Here is a 13,913-nt window from a genome sequence, read left to right as displayed (position 1 = left end):
AAAAAGTTGTACAATGCTCTGTGTATCTCTGCTGACTGCATTTATGCATGTGGGTTTTGCAGAAAGATTCAAGACTACACACAAAGTTACACATGATAAACAATCAGGAAGCAATCACAAATTGAAATACCTATTTTTCAAGGAAGCAAAAGTGGAAGAAACTTGTTTATTACAGTAAGACATAAGTCTAGAACAAACAACAAAGTGAAAAGAATGTTATTGTAGGATATAAGCAGGGGCTTCGAAAAGTGAATGAAAAAAAATTGCCTTCTACAAGTAAGCCTCTGAAATCAGCATATGAAAGACTAATCCGTACCACCATGTTTATAGCAACTCAATTCACAATAGCTAAGACAGCAATCAACCCAGATGTCTATCACTGATGGTTAGATAAAAAACAAGTACTATATACACATGAAGAAATACTACTCCTCATAAAAATACCGAAGTCTTTGCTTTCACAACAGAATGCATACAATTGGAGACCACTATGCATAGCATAGTGACATAAGCCAGTCCCCAAAAGATAAATAGCAAAACTTTGCCATTTTCCTCTGATCTGTGTTGACCAATATATAAAGCACACAAAAAATGTAATATATGAGTGAAATTGACATTTTGAGATTTCATTGTTGTTTGTAATCCTTATCTATACCTGTGAAGAACACAATTTTTTTCTACTTACTACTTGTTAAAAAAATTCTCTATTTAGTCCAGGATTAAGCTTGCGATAATAAAGTAAATTGAAAGTATGTCATCACAACAATTAAAAAAGTAAAGCAAGAAGGAGGACAGAGAGTGGGAGAAAAAGATGGAGAGAACAGCAATGATCATTATATTGTTAAAACAGTATATACGAAATCTGTTCCATTTATATAAATAAAGAAAAAAAAAGACACCCATATCTTATCCCAAAGGTAAAAAAGCCAACACTCCATTGATTCTTACAGCTTTTAAGTCAAAGTGTGTGGGGGCATGGAAATGGGATTTAAAAATCTTTCCTTAATCAGAAGGTGATAAGTTTCATGCTTTAAATTTGCATTTCAAACTTCCTTCCCATCATGAAAGAGAATACCATCTCATTTCTATCTGCTTGTTGGCATATATAATGGGTGTCCCTGCTTTTTCAGGGCACCTCAAAGCAGCATCCATCATGCAGTATCTTGTTGGTGTCTTCTATTCCCCATATACACAACATTGCCACAGTCCATAAGCATGGCAATGCATCTTTCTGTTTACATGCATACCTTCCTTTGCTAGAACACACACTCTTTTAAAACACAATGTATTTTATTCCTCTCCAAGTTTTTTCTTTTGCCATAGTGCATAGTGTGTATTAAATGTTCAATAAATGTTTATTCCATCAAAAATGATCTACATGTAAGTAACAGAATTTCTAATTTTTATGTAAATAGTCAAGTCTGGTAAATCTGCAGTGTCAATGATGTGTTTTTACTCATCTTGAAATTACAGCAAATCTACCCTGTTTTAAACTCAGAGTGTTCTGTTTTGAGTCCTATTTTAGAGTTGCCTTTCATTTTAAAGGCAGGCAAATAAGCAATCCAAACTTGCTTCCTTGTGTTAAGCTAACGTGGGTATTTAAAAAAATAATACTGCACTATGATTTTCACTAAACTAGGAAAGGTTATTTTGGAAAAGCTAGGACTTTAGATATTTGAAGTAGTAATTACTTCCTCCATAAATGTTACCTTTTAGAGTCAAATACTATTTTCCTGTAGCAGTTCAACTTTTTGCTTAAAGGAGAATGCCTTTTATTCACAATTCACCATGCTGTGTTATATTCAATGTAGTAATCTTTCCTTTTATTCATTCCAACAATATTGTAAAGTTTATGAATCACTGTAATAATGACAGCACTAGGCTTGCAGAGGGAATTTCACCAAGTCTGGTTTATGTGCACTGCATTGTTTAATATCCACTGAAAAAGTTCAAATTTACAGTATAGCTGATTTTGGATCTCTATCTCTGTCACTGTGTCTCCCTCATTTGTATCTACCTACCTATCTGTCCATTATCTGTTGCCATCAGAACGATCATCAATCTTGCATTGAATTTTAGACAGACAATTTTCTACTCAATAAGCAGTGTGTTCAACGTAACAATGCAGGAAAGCCCCTCTTTGAATATTCAGCAACAAAATGGCATTTGGATATTTTGTATACTTTTTGATCCATGAGCATTTTTGGTGAAGCACTTGTGTTATTATTTATAAAACAAACCATTTGCCAATTGGTAGGTGTGTTCTTTGTTAGCTGGTTGAGTCATTTCAGCTCTAAGAGTGATTTCAATGGACACAATGCCAACTCTTAGCTGATGGTCATGTCACTGACATGTTGAGATGCAAGTCAGCATTTACGACTTACCGTAGTCTTGGGTTTGGTTCCAGAACTGGTCACCTGGATGGAAGATGCCAGGTCAGAGCACTCAGTGTTGGAAGACACATTTTCTTGAGTCTGAAGAACTGAGATAATATCTGCTCCACTTTCAGATCCAGGTTCCAGATCCTGGAAAAAACAAATGCTTTGATATAAAGGGTACGTGAACGTTTCATTTCTTTCTCCCAACCTTCTTCCAACCTTCTTGTCACTACCAACACACATTAAAAAACTAAAGAATTGTTCACAACTGATACTGACATGACATTCACAATGAAAGAAGTAGCATGTCACTTTGATAACTGGACAGTTCAGGGTTGGAAGGTTGGTGGCTAGCATGTATCTAGCATGTAGTCATTTTCCCTGAATGTCACCTATTATTATAAATGTTTTAATTCACAAATATACACATGAGGTAAAACTATGTATATTGGGTAGATGCAACGATTCATTAACTTTGGCCAAAGCTGTGCATTAAATTTATCAGATACTCTTTTAGACTTAGAAGAAACTTGACTGCATAGAAGAGAGGAAGCAGTAAGGAGGATGTAACAGGAAGCAGCAAAGGTCCAAGTTACCCTATGTATTCAATGCAAGGAACTCATCAATTAAATATTTCTACATTGGGGTGCTTGCAGTGCCTCAACAAGCTAATCCTCCACCCTCAAATTCCAGCATCCTGCATGGGTGCTGGTTCATGTCCCAGATGCTCCTTATCTGTTCCAGCTCTCTGTTTATGGCCTGGGAAAGCACTGGAGGACGTCCCAAGTCCTTTGGACCCTGCAGCCATGTGGGTGACCTGGAAGAAGCTCATGGCTCCTGGCTTTAGATTGGCTCCACTCTGAGCGATGCGAGCTTTTGGGGAGTGACCCAGTGGATGGAAGATCTTTCTGTCTCTCCTGCCCTCTATAAATCTGCCTTTCAAATAAAAATAAACAGATCTTTTAAAAATACATTTCTATGTCTACTATTTCTGTTTCAACCTTTCCATTGTCTGTATGGTCTACCCTTTACACACTCTCTGGCTCTTTGCATTACAAGTCTCCCGTTTCTTAATATGCTCTGGTCATGTAGGTTCAGTTTCTGATACACCACGTTGGCTTTTTAACAACAAGGACTATGCTCTTTGCTTTGCTGGTCCTTTCTTTTCACTCAGGTCTCAACTCAAATGCCACTACCTGAGAGAAGTACTTGTTGACATTTCAAGCTAAAGCAGTTTCTCCCCTTCACAGGACATGGCCTGTTATGGACACAGTCTTACTACATTGTTTACCTAACATGCATTATTTATGTTCACCATCTATCTTTTGATCCATCCATCTACTTATATTCATATCCACATAACCATGCCTCTCTGTTTATAATTCTTGTCTGTAACCTTTTATTAGTATGCAGGCATCACTACAGCAACAGGGTCTTCATTTGTCATTATTCATTTGTATATCTTGAAATTTTAGAATACTGCCTGCCACACAGAATATGGTTATTAAATATTTGCACAAGAACAGCAACACTGACAATTAACTTTTCTTTGATTACCAGGTTGTTAAAGACATACATAATATTACTGAATATGAACATGCTATATTCTTCAATCATATGTGGTTGTATATACACAAAATACAAAACGGGGGTAGAGGTCTGATGTAGCAGGGACGGCTGCCTCCGGTGATACTGGAATCTGATTTAGGACCTGGCTGCCTCACTTCTGATCCAGCTCCCTGTTAAAAGCCTGTGAAAAACAGCTGGAAATGGCTCAAGTGTCTGGTCCATTATAGCCTATGTGGAAGACAGATGAAGCTCCTGGCTCCTAGCTTCAACCTGGCCCAATTTGACCATTGTAACAATCTGAGGAATGAATCAGTAGATAAAAGATTCTCTTTCTCATTCTTTATCTTTCTCTCTGAAATTCTGATGCTCATAAATAAATAAAATTAAAAAGGACAAAACCTATAACCTTAAATTTCTCATTATAGAATTATTTAAGATTAGAGCCATTTTTCTGGTTATTTTTTTACATGGAAATGACAAAATTCTTTGCATAAAATGTTCCTTCCTGTTTATATTAGAATCTTAAAGTCATACAGTAGGGAGAATTAATTCTAGAAGCTGCGTGTGAGATTTAAGGGGTAAATGTAGAAATATTAGCCACTGAAGACTTGCAAAGCAACTGTTGAAGAGTAAGAAGATAGAAAAGTAGAGTATTCTGGAGCCATGAGAGGGGTGAGAACCAAGAAGAAGAGTATGCACAATAGCATCAAATGCCCACCTTGAGCCTGAGGAGTTTCCACAAGGTGTGTCAGACAGAAGGGTTTGTGGAAAAATGATATATAAATGGTCAAAACTTGAGCAAGCCAGAGTATTAGGTGCACATGGAATTACGACTTAGCTTTTCAAAGGAGGGGTGAAATGGGACATTCTTAAAGGTCAAGGGAAACTATTTTGTAAATGTCTGTAAAAAAAAAATAAAATGATATTTCTTACCAATCCACTCTCCTCTCCCTATTGCTAATAGAGTATGCTCATAAAAAGAGGGGTTTTTATAAAAGGTATGTGGTAGAAAAAAACCAGCATTGGTAAATATATGCATTACAGAGAAAAAAGGAGAATATCTAATAGGCAATAGTGCAATGAATTTTGAAGCCATGAGCAGATGAATAATTGGTGGAGCAAAGTCAGGAATTGGGAGGAAGTGCAGAAGATGGCAAAGACAGTAAGAGCAGTTTCAGACTACAGGAGTAGCATCTATTTTTGATGTAAGAGGAAGAAAGAAGAGGCATCCAGAGTTGGAACTGCAAATTGGAACTCAAACCCAGCAACTTGGCTATGGGATGTGAGTGGCATCTTAACTGCTGTGCCAAACACCTTCTCTTCTACCTTTATTTTAGTATTTTTTCTTTCAAATTGATTTCATTGCCAAATAGTCTATGGTTTATCATTCATAGTTCTATGTAGAAGCCATCATAGAATTTTCTCATAAATATTTTTAAAGTAGGAATGCGGATCTTGAATTCATTCTATTGTCTTGGTCTTCCTGCTAAACTGCATACTCAGTGCTATAGGAGGGTGGGGCAGAAACACTTTGTATTCTGCATCTGGAACAGTTGGTAGACAATCATGGTCATAACCATGCCATTATAACCCATGTATTCCACAGAGCAATTATCAAATGGAATGGAAAGTGCCTGTGGAAAACTTCGGATGATGAGAGAGTACCTTGGCTTTAATATACTGAGGAACAGAAACAGAGAACAAGGGATGCCCTAGGAAAACATAAAGGACAAAAAAGCAGTTTTGAGGGCAGCAGGACTTTTTTTTTATGAGTGTCTGGTCTGGATCCAGGGTGGAAAGGAAGGGAGTTAAAAGTTGCTAAATATATGTTGGATCTGTGCACGACCTTCACGATGTTCTTACACTTACTCATTCCAACAAGCCATTAGCTAGCAACAATATTTCCTGACAAATGTAAAAGATGTTCTCATGTTCCAAGACAGTTAGTAACAGAAGTGATACTGAACCCAGACCAGTGCAGACTTCAGTTCCTATTTCTACTGTATTATTTTTGCCTATTCCAACTACATATTGAATTTAGAGCTTAGAAATACAGCTCTATGTACAGAGACAACAATTGGGGTGATATTTCATGAGACACAATTTGTAAAATAAAATCCAGCCTCCATTAAATGAAGAGAGAAATGTGAATGTGGAGCAATCTTAAAATCATCACTCAGGTTAGTTCCTGTTTCTGTCTTTACCATTTAACACAGATCCACGACTACAAGGTAAGGTCTTGATTTCAAAGATGAGATAACACAAGGCTATGTTGGGCACAAGTCTGGGCAGTGTTCTTTTCTTTTCCCTACATACACAGAAACTGAAAAAAGCTGGATGTGGTGGGAAAGATAAAGATTGAAAAAACAAAAAGCATCGAATTAGATTTCTCCACAGCTGTCATGAACTAACAGAACCAGGTATCCTGCATGAAGCCAGCAGACCTGGTGCACCTGTCCCACTTCAAGGAACAGATTGGTACCAGGAAGGATCTACCATGGAGAACAAGAAAATCTGCTCCCTCATGTAGTTGGTGAGTGCAGTGACAAAGAGGTGAACAGCTCCAAGTGGTGGCTTTTTTAAAAATAAAGCAAGACATGTCAGCTGAAAAAGTCAGCAGAAATAAATGCTAGCAATATAGATAGAGAAACATCTCTAGCTGAGGTGGAAATCATGTATTGAAAAACAGCCAAGCATCCCCTAAATGAAAAACACTCAGGGTTAACTGCAAGCTCAAGAAAGACGACGACAAATGAAGGTGAATCAATAAGCAGGATTCAGTGAAGAATCCACAAAATCAAACAAAAAACAGCAGCTTTTTTTGCAATGAAGATGAAAATGAGTAAAGAATTTGGGCTCTAATGCTCATTTGAGAGCATTTACAGTGCTTTAAAAAATAGTTATCCTATTACAAAACCAATATTAATTCATTCTAGAAAATGACAAAATATAGATGAAATGTCATACAATTAAAAAAAAGTCTGTTACTACACCTCCACCTTGAAATGTCAACTCTGTGGAAATTAACTCATATTGATATTTTGCTTTCCCCACATAAGGGTGTGTTTCCATGTGAGTTATATTTTCAAACAAAATTGAGGATGTATTGTGTATGTTCGTTCTATTTATTTCTTTATTGCAAAGTCAGATATACAAAGAGGAGGAGAGACAGAGAGCAAGATCTTTCATCTGATTGTTCACTCCCAAGTGGTCACCACAGCTGGAGCTGCGCTGATCTGAAGCCAGGAGCCTGCAGCCTCTTCTAGGTCTCCTATGCAGGTGCAGGGTTCCAAAGCTTTGGACCCTGCTTTCCCAGGCTACAAGCAGGGAGCTGGATGGGAAGCAGGGCTGCTGGGATTAGAACAGGCGCCCATATGTGATCGATCCCCTGCGCGTGCAAGAAGAGGACTTTAAATGCTGAGCTACCGCCTTGGGCTCTGTATGTTCTTTACTCTGTTTTTCACTTGTGTGCATTTTCAAGTTATAGATTCAAGGAGCCACCGTTATACAAATGGGTGCCAGTTAATATTCTGGGTGCTCCCCTTCTGCTTCATCTCCCTGCGAATATCTTGGAGAAGCAGCAACTGGTGGCCGAGTGCCTGAGCCTATGCTGCCAAAAAACTCCTGGCTCCTCGATTCAGCGTGGTGCAGTCTGGGCTGTTGTAGCCATCCGGGAAGTGAGTCAGCAGATGGAGGATCTGTGTCTCTCTCTCTGTTTGAATCTCTTTTAAACAAATAAACTTTAAAAAAAATCGTTAAACAAACAAAACCCCGGAAAACAAAAACAAGCCCCACAAAACCACCAAAAAAAACAAAAGAGAAGCTAACAAACATACCAGAAGCATGTGTGAATGACAAAAAAGTACTAAAGTCATACTATTATTGAAAAATGTGATTGTTAATCTTAGCTTTTGAAGAGTTGATGATGCTTGTATTGTGGTGCAGCACAAAATGCTCCTTGCAATGATGGCATTCCATAAGAGTACTGGTTTGAGTCCTGGCTATTTCACTACCAGTCCAGCTCCTGGCTCACACATCTGGAAAGCAGCAGAACTGGCCTAAGTGCTTGGGACCCTGCCATCATGATAGGAGACCTGGATGGAGTTCCAAGATCCTGGTTTCAGCTCAGCCCAGCCCTGGTCATTGAGGCCATCTGGAGAATGAACCACCAGCCTCAAGACCCCTCTCTCTCTTTCTTTCTCTTTGACTTTCCCTTTCTTTTTGCCACACTCTTTCAAATAAATCAACCTTTATTAAAAGAAATGCTGATGAAAGTGAGTTTAAAGCACCGTTAAAATTTTCACGTGAAAACAAAATTAAAATATTTCCTCCCACTGACTCTGAGGAGCCTACTTTGATGGCATGTTGTCTGTTTGCACTAAGGCAGCCCCAGGGTGGGAGATCTTGACTCTGTCTAGGAAGAAATAATGCAGCTTAGGGAAAATTCATGGTGAAGAAAATATTTACAAGGAGTCCTAAAGGATATAAAAACAATTATGCAGATTATGAACAATAGAAAACATATTATTCTTTCTAGTTTTCAAGTTTGAAATATTTAGTTTCATATTTATTCATTTTTAATTAACTAGTTTTGCATAAGCTATAAAATTCCCAGTAGAGAAGGTAATATAATGGAATGGTAAAAATGAAAAAGCACTGGACTAAGACTGACCGAGTTTGCCATCTCTAACTCAAGCAATAGCTAACTTCTCTATGCCTTTGACTTATTTGAAAAACGGCTATGAAAAATGTTAACATGTGTAAATTACTTAGAAAGTACGTAGTGCATCCTGAAATTTGCCCTTATTTGTTAATTTATTTGAGAGGAGAGAGAGCAGAAAAAGAAGGTCCTCCCATCTGCTGCTTTACTTCCAATACTTTGTGTTGGCCTGTGGTAGGAGCTAGGAACTCAATTCATGTTTCCCACGTCGTTGGCAGGAACTCAGTTATCAAAACCATCATTGTCACCTCTCATTGTGTGATGGGCCAAAAGGCAGAAACAACAGCCATGGGTGAGACTAGAACTCGCATTCTGATGTGAGATACTGGCAGTGTTAATGATTAGAGATAAGCACCTGTTCAGTAGCTCTTATTTTAATCAGTTTACTCTGGAATAGTCTGCTTCACAGAACAACTGTGGGATGACTTCAGAACCAGTGCTAGGATTATGCTAAGGTAAGAAAATGATTTCAAATAATTCTATTTCAGTAGGTACTCAGATTAATGTATAGAAGTATGGTTCAAACAGTTTGTGAGAAAATATAATGAAAAGACATTTATTTTGACATTAAAAAGCTTGAAAATTATAAATTTTTCCATAATGCATACTTTCATGATTTTTTTTAAAGGTCCCAGGTAAAAGTGTCTTAGTGTAATCCTTCCTATTTAATGTTCATTTCCTCTGGTAGCACCCATTTCTCTGCAGACTCCCTGAATAAAAGCAAGCGTAGGAGAGCATGGAACTATTTGAACGATTGAAAAAAAATCTCTTAGGATTATCATAAAAATTATACATTTGCAAGAGACGCTGTCTGAGGTAAAGAGACAGCATCCAGACAGGCAAAGAAGGGGGCAGTGACAAGCTTACAGGGACATGTCGGCGCAGGCTGGCTGGCGTGCTGGATGGAGAGGAGTTGCTGCTGAGGGCGTTCTCGATGTCCTGGTCAAGTTGGTCCAGTTTCATTATTAGCAGCACCATGGAGTCCAGCCGTGCCCTGTCTCGATCTTCTCTTATTTCCTGAGGAACAGACAGAACATGTTATTACTGGATCTCAAAGGCCCACTTCTTGGATAGAATAAAATGTTCCCTGTTCTTTCATATGACACAAAGGACACTGGATAATAGGCAGTTTTCTACTTAAGCGGGTAGGAAAAGCTTAATTTGCTTCAACAATGAGCTCTTCTTTGGGCAAGACACAACTCAGTGCCAAGAAAGCATTTCATATGAATATTAAAATATAACTTATGGGACAAAATGCAATGAAAAAGCACAACATCAATGAGATCTTATACATGGTGCTTTCCAATTCATTATTCTTGGGAAAAGTTGTATATTAATAGCTGTGGTTAAAAATTGAAGGATGCATATGAGATCATATTCCTAGAAGAATATATTTTTTTAAAAGACATTCATTTACTTTGTAAAGACAGAATAATGGGGGCTGAAGGGAAAAAAATGATTGCTACAGCTGTGGATGGGCCAGGTTAAAGCCAAAAGTCTAGGACTCCATCCAGGTCACCTACGTGAGTAGCAATGGCCCATGCATTTGGGACATCTTTCGCTGCCTTCCAGGTGCATTATCAGGAAGTAGAATAGGAAGTGGAGTAACCTGGATGGAACCAACATTCTGACATGGGAGGTGGGTGTCCTGAGCAGTTACATAACCATTGTAACAACCTTGCAAAGCCTGGGGAAATATTTCTGGGCATATAATATATACATACTTTATATATATGTGTGTGTATATATATATGTGTGTGTTTCATATATATGAAAAGACTCAAGTAAGGCAGATTCTTGGTTTGTGTAGTGGGTATTATCCCTTGCTAGGGCCACTTATGTACTAAAAGCTGTGTCAAACTGTATCATTGCTAATATTTCTTTCCAAGATTTTTTTCATTCTCGCACTTTACCAAAAAAGGACAGAGAGAAACCACTTCCATCCACTGGTTCACTAGCCAAATTGTTGCAACAGCCAGGGCGAGGCCAAACTGAAACAAGGAGTTCAGAACACCCTGGGACTTCCACAGAGGTGGTATGGATCCAAAAACTGCTGCCTCTCGGGGTCTACATTAGCAGAAAGCGGGAATGGAAGCAAAGGAACCAGTACTCAAGCTAGGCACTCTGATAGAGGATAGCTGTCCCAAATGGGGTCTTAACTGCTATGTAAAATGTCTGCACTGAGTTCTCTATATTTTAATCAGTCAGAGCAGATGGTTAATGTGACAAAGACATTATCATTTGGATGTCAAATAATAGGATTATTAGATTAAGTTGGTCAGAGGACCAATTAAGCAAATATTTGATTATTCGAATAAGCTGAATTTGCACTTGGTTTAACAAATTAACACAAACTGAAAGAATTAGGTTTATTTCTAAAAGGACTGGTTAATTTTGAGAATAGATTATAAGAATTTTCTGAGATGTGATAATGACTTCAGACTCCTGTGTCATTTTTTACTATTTCAGTTTCCTCACATTGTCCCTGATGTATGATACACTGAGTAATGCTCCAACCTGGATTAGAAACTTTCATCATCAGAAAGTTTTATTGTATTTAACCTATTAAGTCCCAGGTTTTTAATTCTGTAATTACTTCACAGAAATAATATTTATTGCAAAGTTATGATAATTGATATATTTATTATTTAAATCTTTAAAGGAGTCATATTTATGAATGATGGGACATAATGGGTTAAATGGTATCATAATATTTGCAAACAAAACTGAACCTTTCCCTCATTGCTACAGGACTGTTATCTTCAAAGCAAATTATCTCCAGTAAGATTCTATTTATTAAGTTCCAGAATATTAGAGATAATTTAGACTATTTACCTCTAAATCTTTCAGAAAATGGACAAATTTGAATAATGATTAAGTCAGCTTAATTATTCCTCCAATGTACTTGTTTCTATACTTTTCTTCTCTCAGAAAAGATGTGTTTGGCAAGATGACCTCCTTTGTATCCCCGCATCCATGTATGTTTTTGTGTAATTGTCTTTTCTTACTATAATATAATCAAGGACAAACATTAGGTTCTTCCCCATCGGAGACAGAGTCACGCTACATACTGCACACACAACACGTTTTCAGGAACAATAATAGTGACACCACACAACTGATTGAGTGAAACACTAGGATTGAGTGAAACAACACCTCTCAAAGCCTTAGAAAATGTATCTTGATATTCTTCCAGCTCCTAAGTTAGTGTTGGATAAAGCAGTATATCCTGCAGCTATCCTGGCCCCTGGTTGTTTCCGAAACAATTTGTCTTTGAATTAACTGGATGCTGAGACTTTGCTTTAAAAACATTTTCAAATCCATGGACTAAGCATCAAATTAATTCAAATGATCTGCCAAAGGGAATAAACCAAACAGTCTTGATCTACAGGATTCCTCTGGAGAAATAAGCCCATCCCTTCTTCCTTTCTTTCATGAATGCTTCCTTACTCACCATCCATTACGCTCAAGTCTATCACATGTTGCACGTTCATAAAAGCTGCTAAAGTAGAGTGACTGCAAATCTGACTCTTTGGATAAGTATTGTTGACCCTGTTTTTAAAGTCCAAGTATTAAATATTGTTGACCCCATTTTTAAAGTCCAAGTATTACTATTTCACAAAGTTCTAACCTTTCATATGTTCATGGCTAAACTCCAGCAAATAGCTCATGCCTGGAAACAGCAGTGTATTTGTAGATTTTGGCTAGGTGAGCTGGCTCTTCAGTGGATATTCAGTTTCATACTGTCACGATGGTCCACGAAGAGGAACTTTTTAATAAATGAATTTTCTTATTAATGTAATCAGTCTTCAGTAACTTAACCCCTTCAAATCAAGGACTATATGCTCAGTTCTCTTCACTTGCATATGTCTTTCCTCCTTTAGTCACAGCTGTTCTGGCCCAAGCACTTTTTAAAGGAATGAATATACACTTATGAATGAGACAAATGAGATCATCATTTTCCTGAATATTGTAACAAACCATGGGAAGACTAGCAGTGAACATAAAAAATTATAAATAAGATAGCTTCATTTGAACAAGTATAAGAAGAAAATAAACAGAGCAATAAAATACAGAGTAACTGCAGAGGTAGCATTCCATTTGGTATTTGCTAGTCACAGGAAAGCATTCTACAGAAGTGATGTTAAGGCATGATGATTGGAGGAAAGAAGGAGAAAGAGATAAAGGAAATGTGTGTGATAAGGAGGAAGAGGCACAGGAGGGGAAGAAGGAGCAGAAATAGAAGGAAGATTGAAGAAGACAATGTTCCAAGTGGAATAAAGAATAATACAATGATACTGAGATGTGAATTAATTTTGCTAGTAAGTGAATCAAAAACAAAGGTTACTGAAGTTGAAGGAGACTGGTTTGCAGGGGTTCAATGGGGCTGAAAATGAGTGATAGGCAAAGCGCACTATGTACTGAAGGCCAGTGTAGAGGAGTGAAATTTACTTGGTGATCCAGAAACTACACATAATTAGCATATGCTAGTCTTGATTATTTTTGTAGTTCTGGTCTTTTTTTCTTATTGTGAAGTCTAAATTGGACACACATTAGAGTGATGATAAGAAATAACCTATAAGAAAGTCCTACATGTTTTGATATCACAGAGTAAAAGCAAAGGGGAGTAATTGGGGAACATATTTCTTAGGAGTAGGAGGTGCTGGGGAGCAATATGTTGGTGTTTAGCAACTGCATCTCAAATAAAATGCTCTGATTTGTAGAACCTCTGAATTCTATGCTGTGAAAACTACCCTGGCTGGTTTTATGCTATTATCTAGACATTGCTGAAGACAGAATGTGGAGAGATAAATGAAATTCACTCTTGTGAGCTGGTGTGAGCTGTACATGTTGGGTTCAAACACACTGGGAATAGAGGCTAATAGGATAATTATTCCTAGGATTGGACTTGAATATAAACCTTAATAGTTAAACCAATAGTTTTTTTTTAAAAAAATTATTTTGATGATCTTTACATAGTTGGTTAAGGCTCAAAGGGTCAAGGCTACAGGAAAGTGGGTAAGACCATTGTTTCCAGAGAATCAAGATGGCAGAATAGGGTAAGGATATGTTTGAATGTACAGAAAAATATTTAATCGGGATGAAGCAGAGAGGTCATATTCCAGGAAATAGGAATAGACAGAGCAACAGCAGAGGGGTACCTGGAGACTGACAGATACAGGAAAGCAGCAGACACAACGGTGTGGAGCTGCAGTGACATACTCCAGTGGCACTCAGCTAATGGC

At 37.6% G+C, this 13,913-nt stretch overlaps 1 protein-coding gene across 1 annotated transcript in view; it reads right to left on the bottom strand.

Moving 5' to 3' along the window:
* DLC1 (DLC1 Rho GTPase activating protein) overlaps positions 1–13,913 on the bottom strand; it is a 397,667-nt gene that overhangs the window by 278,932 nt on the left and 104,822 nt on the right. Inside the window, exons 3-4 of the mRNA XM_040965990.1 lie at positions 9,535–9,684; positions 2,385–2,525 (exon numbers count right to left, since the gene is read on the bottom strand). Of these exons, the coding sequence (XP_040821924.1) occupies positions 2,385–2,525; positions 9,535–9,684 (291 nt within the window). The remainder of the gene's footprint in view (positions 1–2,384; positions 2,526–9,534; positions 9,685–13,913) is intronic.

This window comes from Ochotona curzoniae, unplaced genomic scaffold (genome assembly GCF_017591425.1).
Source record: "Ochotona curzoniae isolate NIBS_2020 unplaced genomic scaffold, NIBS_Ocur_1.0 scaffold_4505, whole genome shotgun sequence".
Taxonomy (NCBI): domain Eukaryota; kingdom Metazoa; phylum Chordata; class Mammalia; order Lagomorpha; family Ochotonidae; genus Ochotona; species Ochotona curzoniae.
Note: the sequence above shows the minus strand (reverse complement) of the source record. Positions and strands in the feature narration are given on the sequence as shown.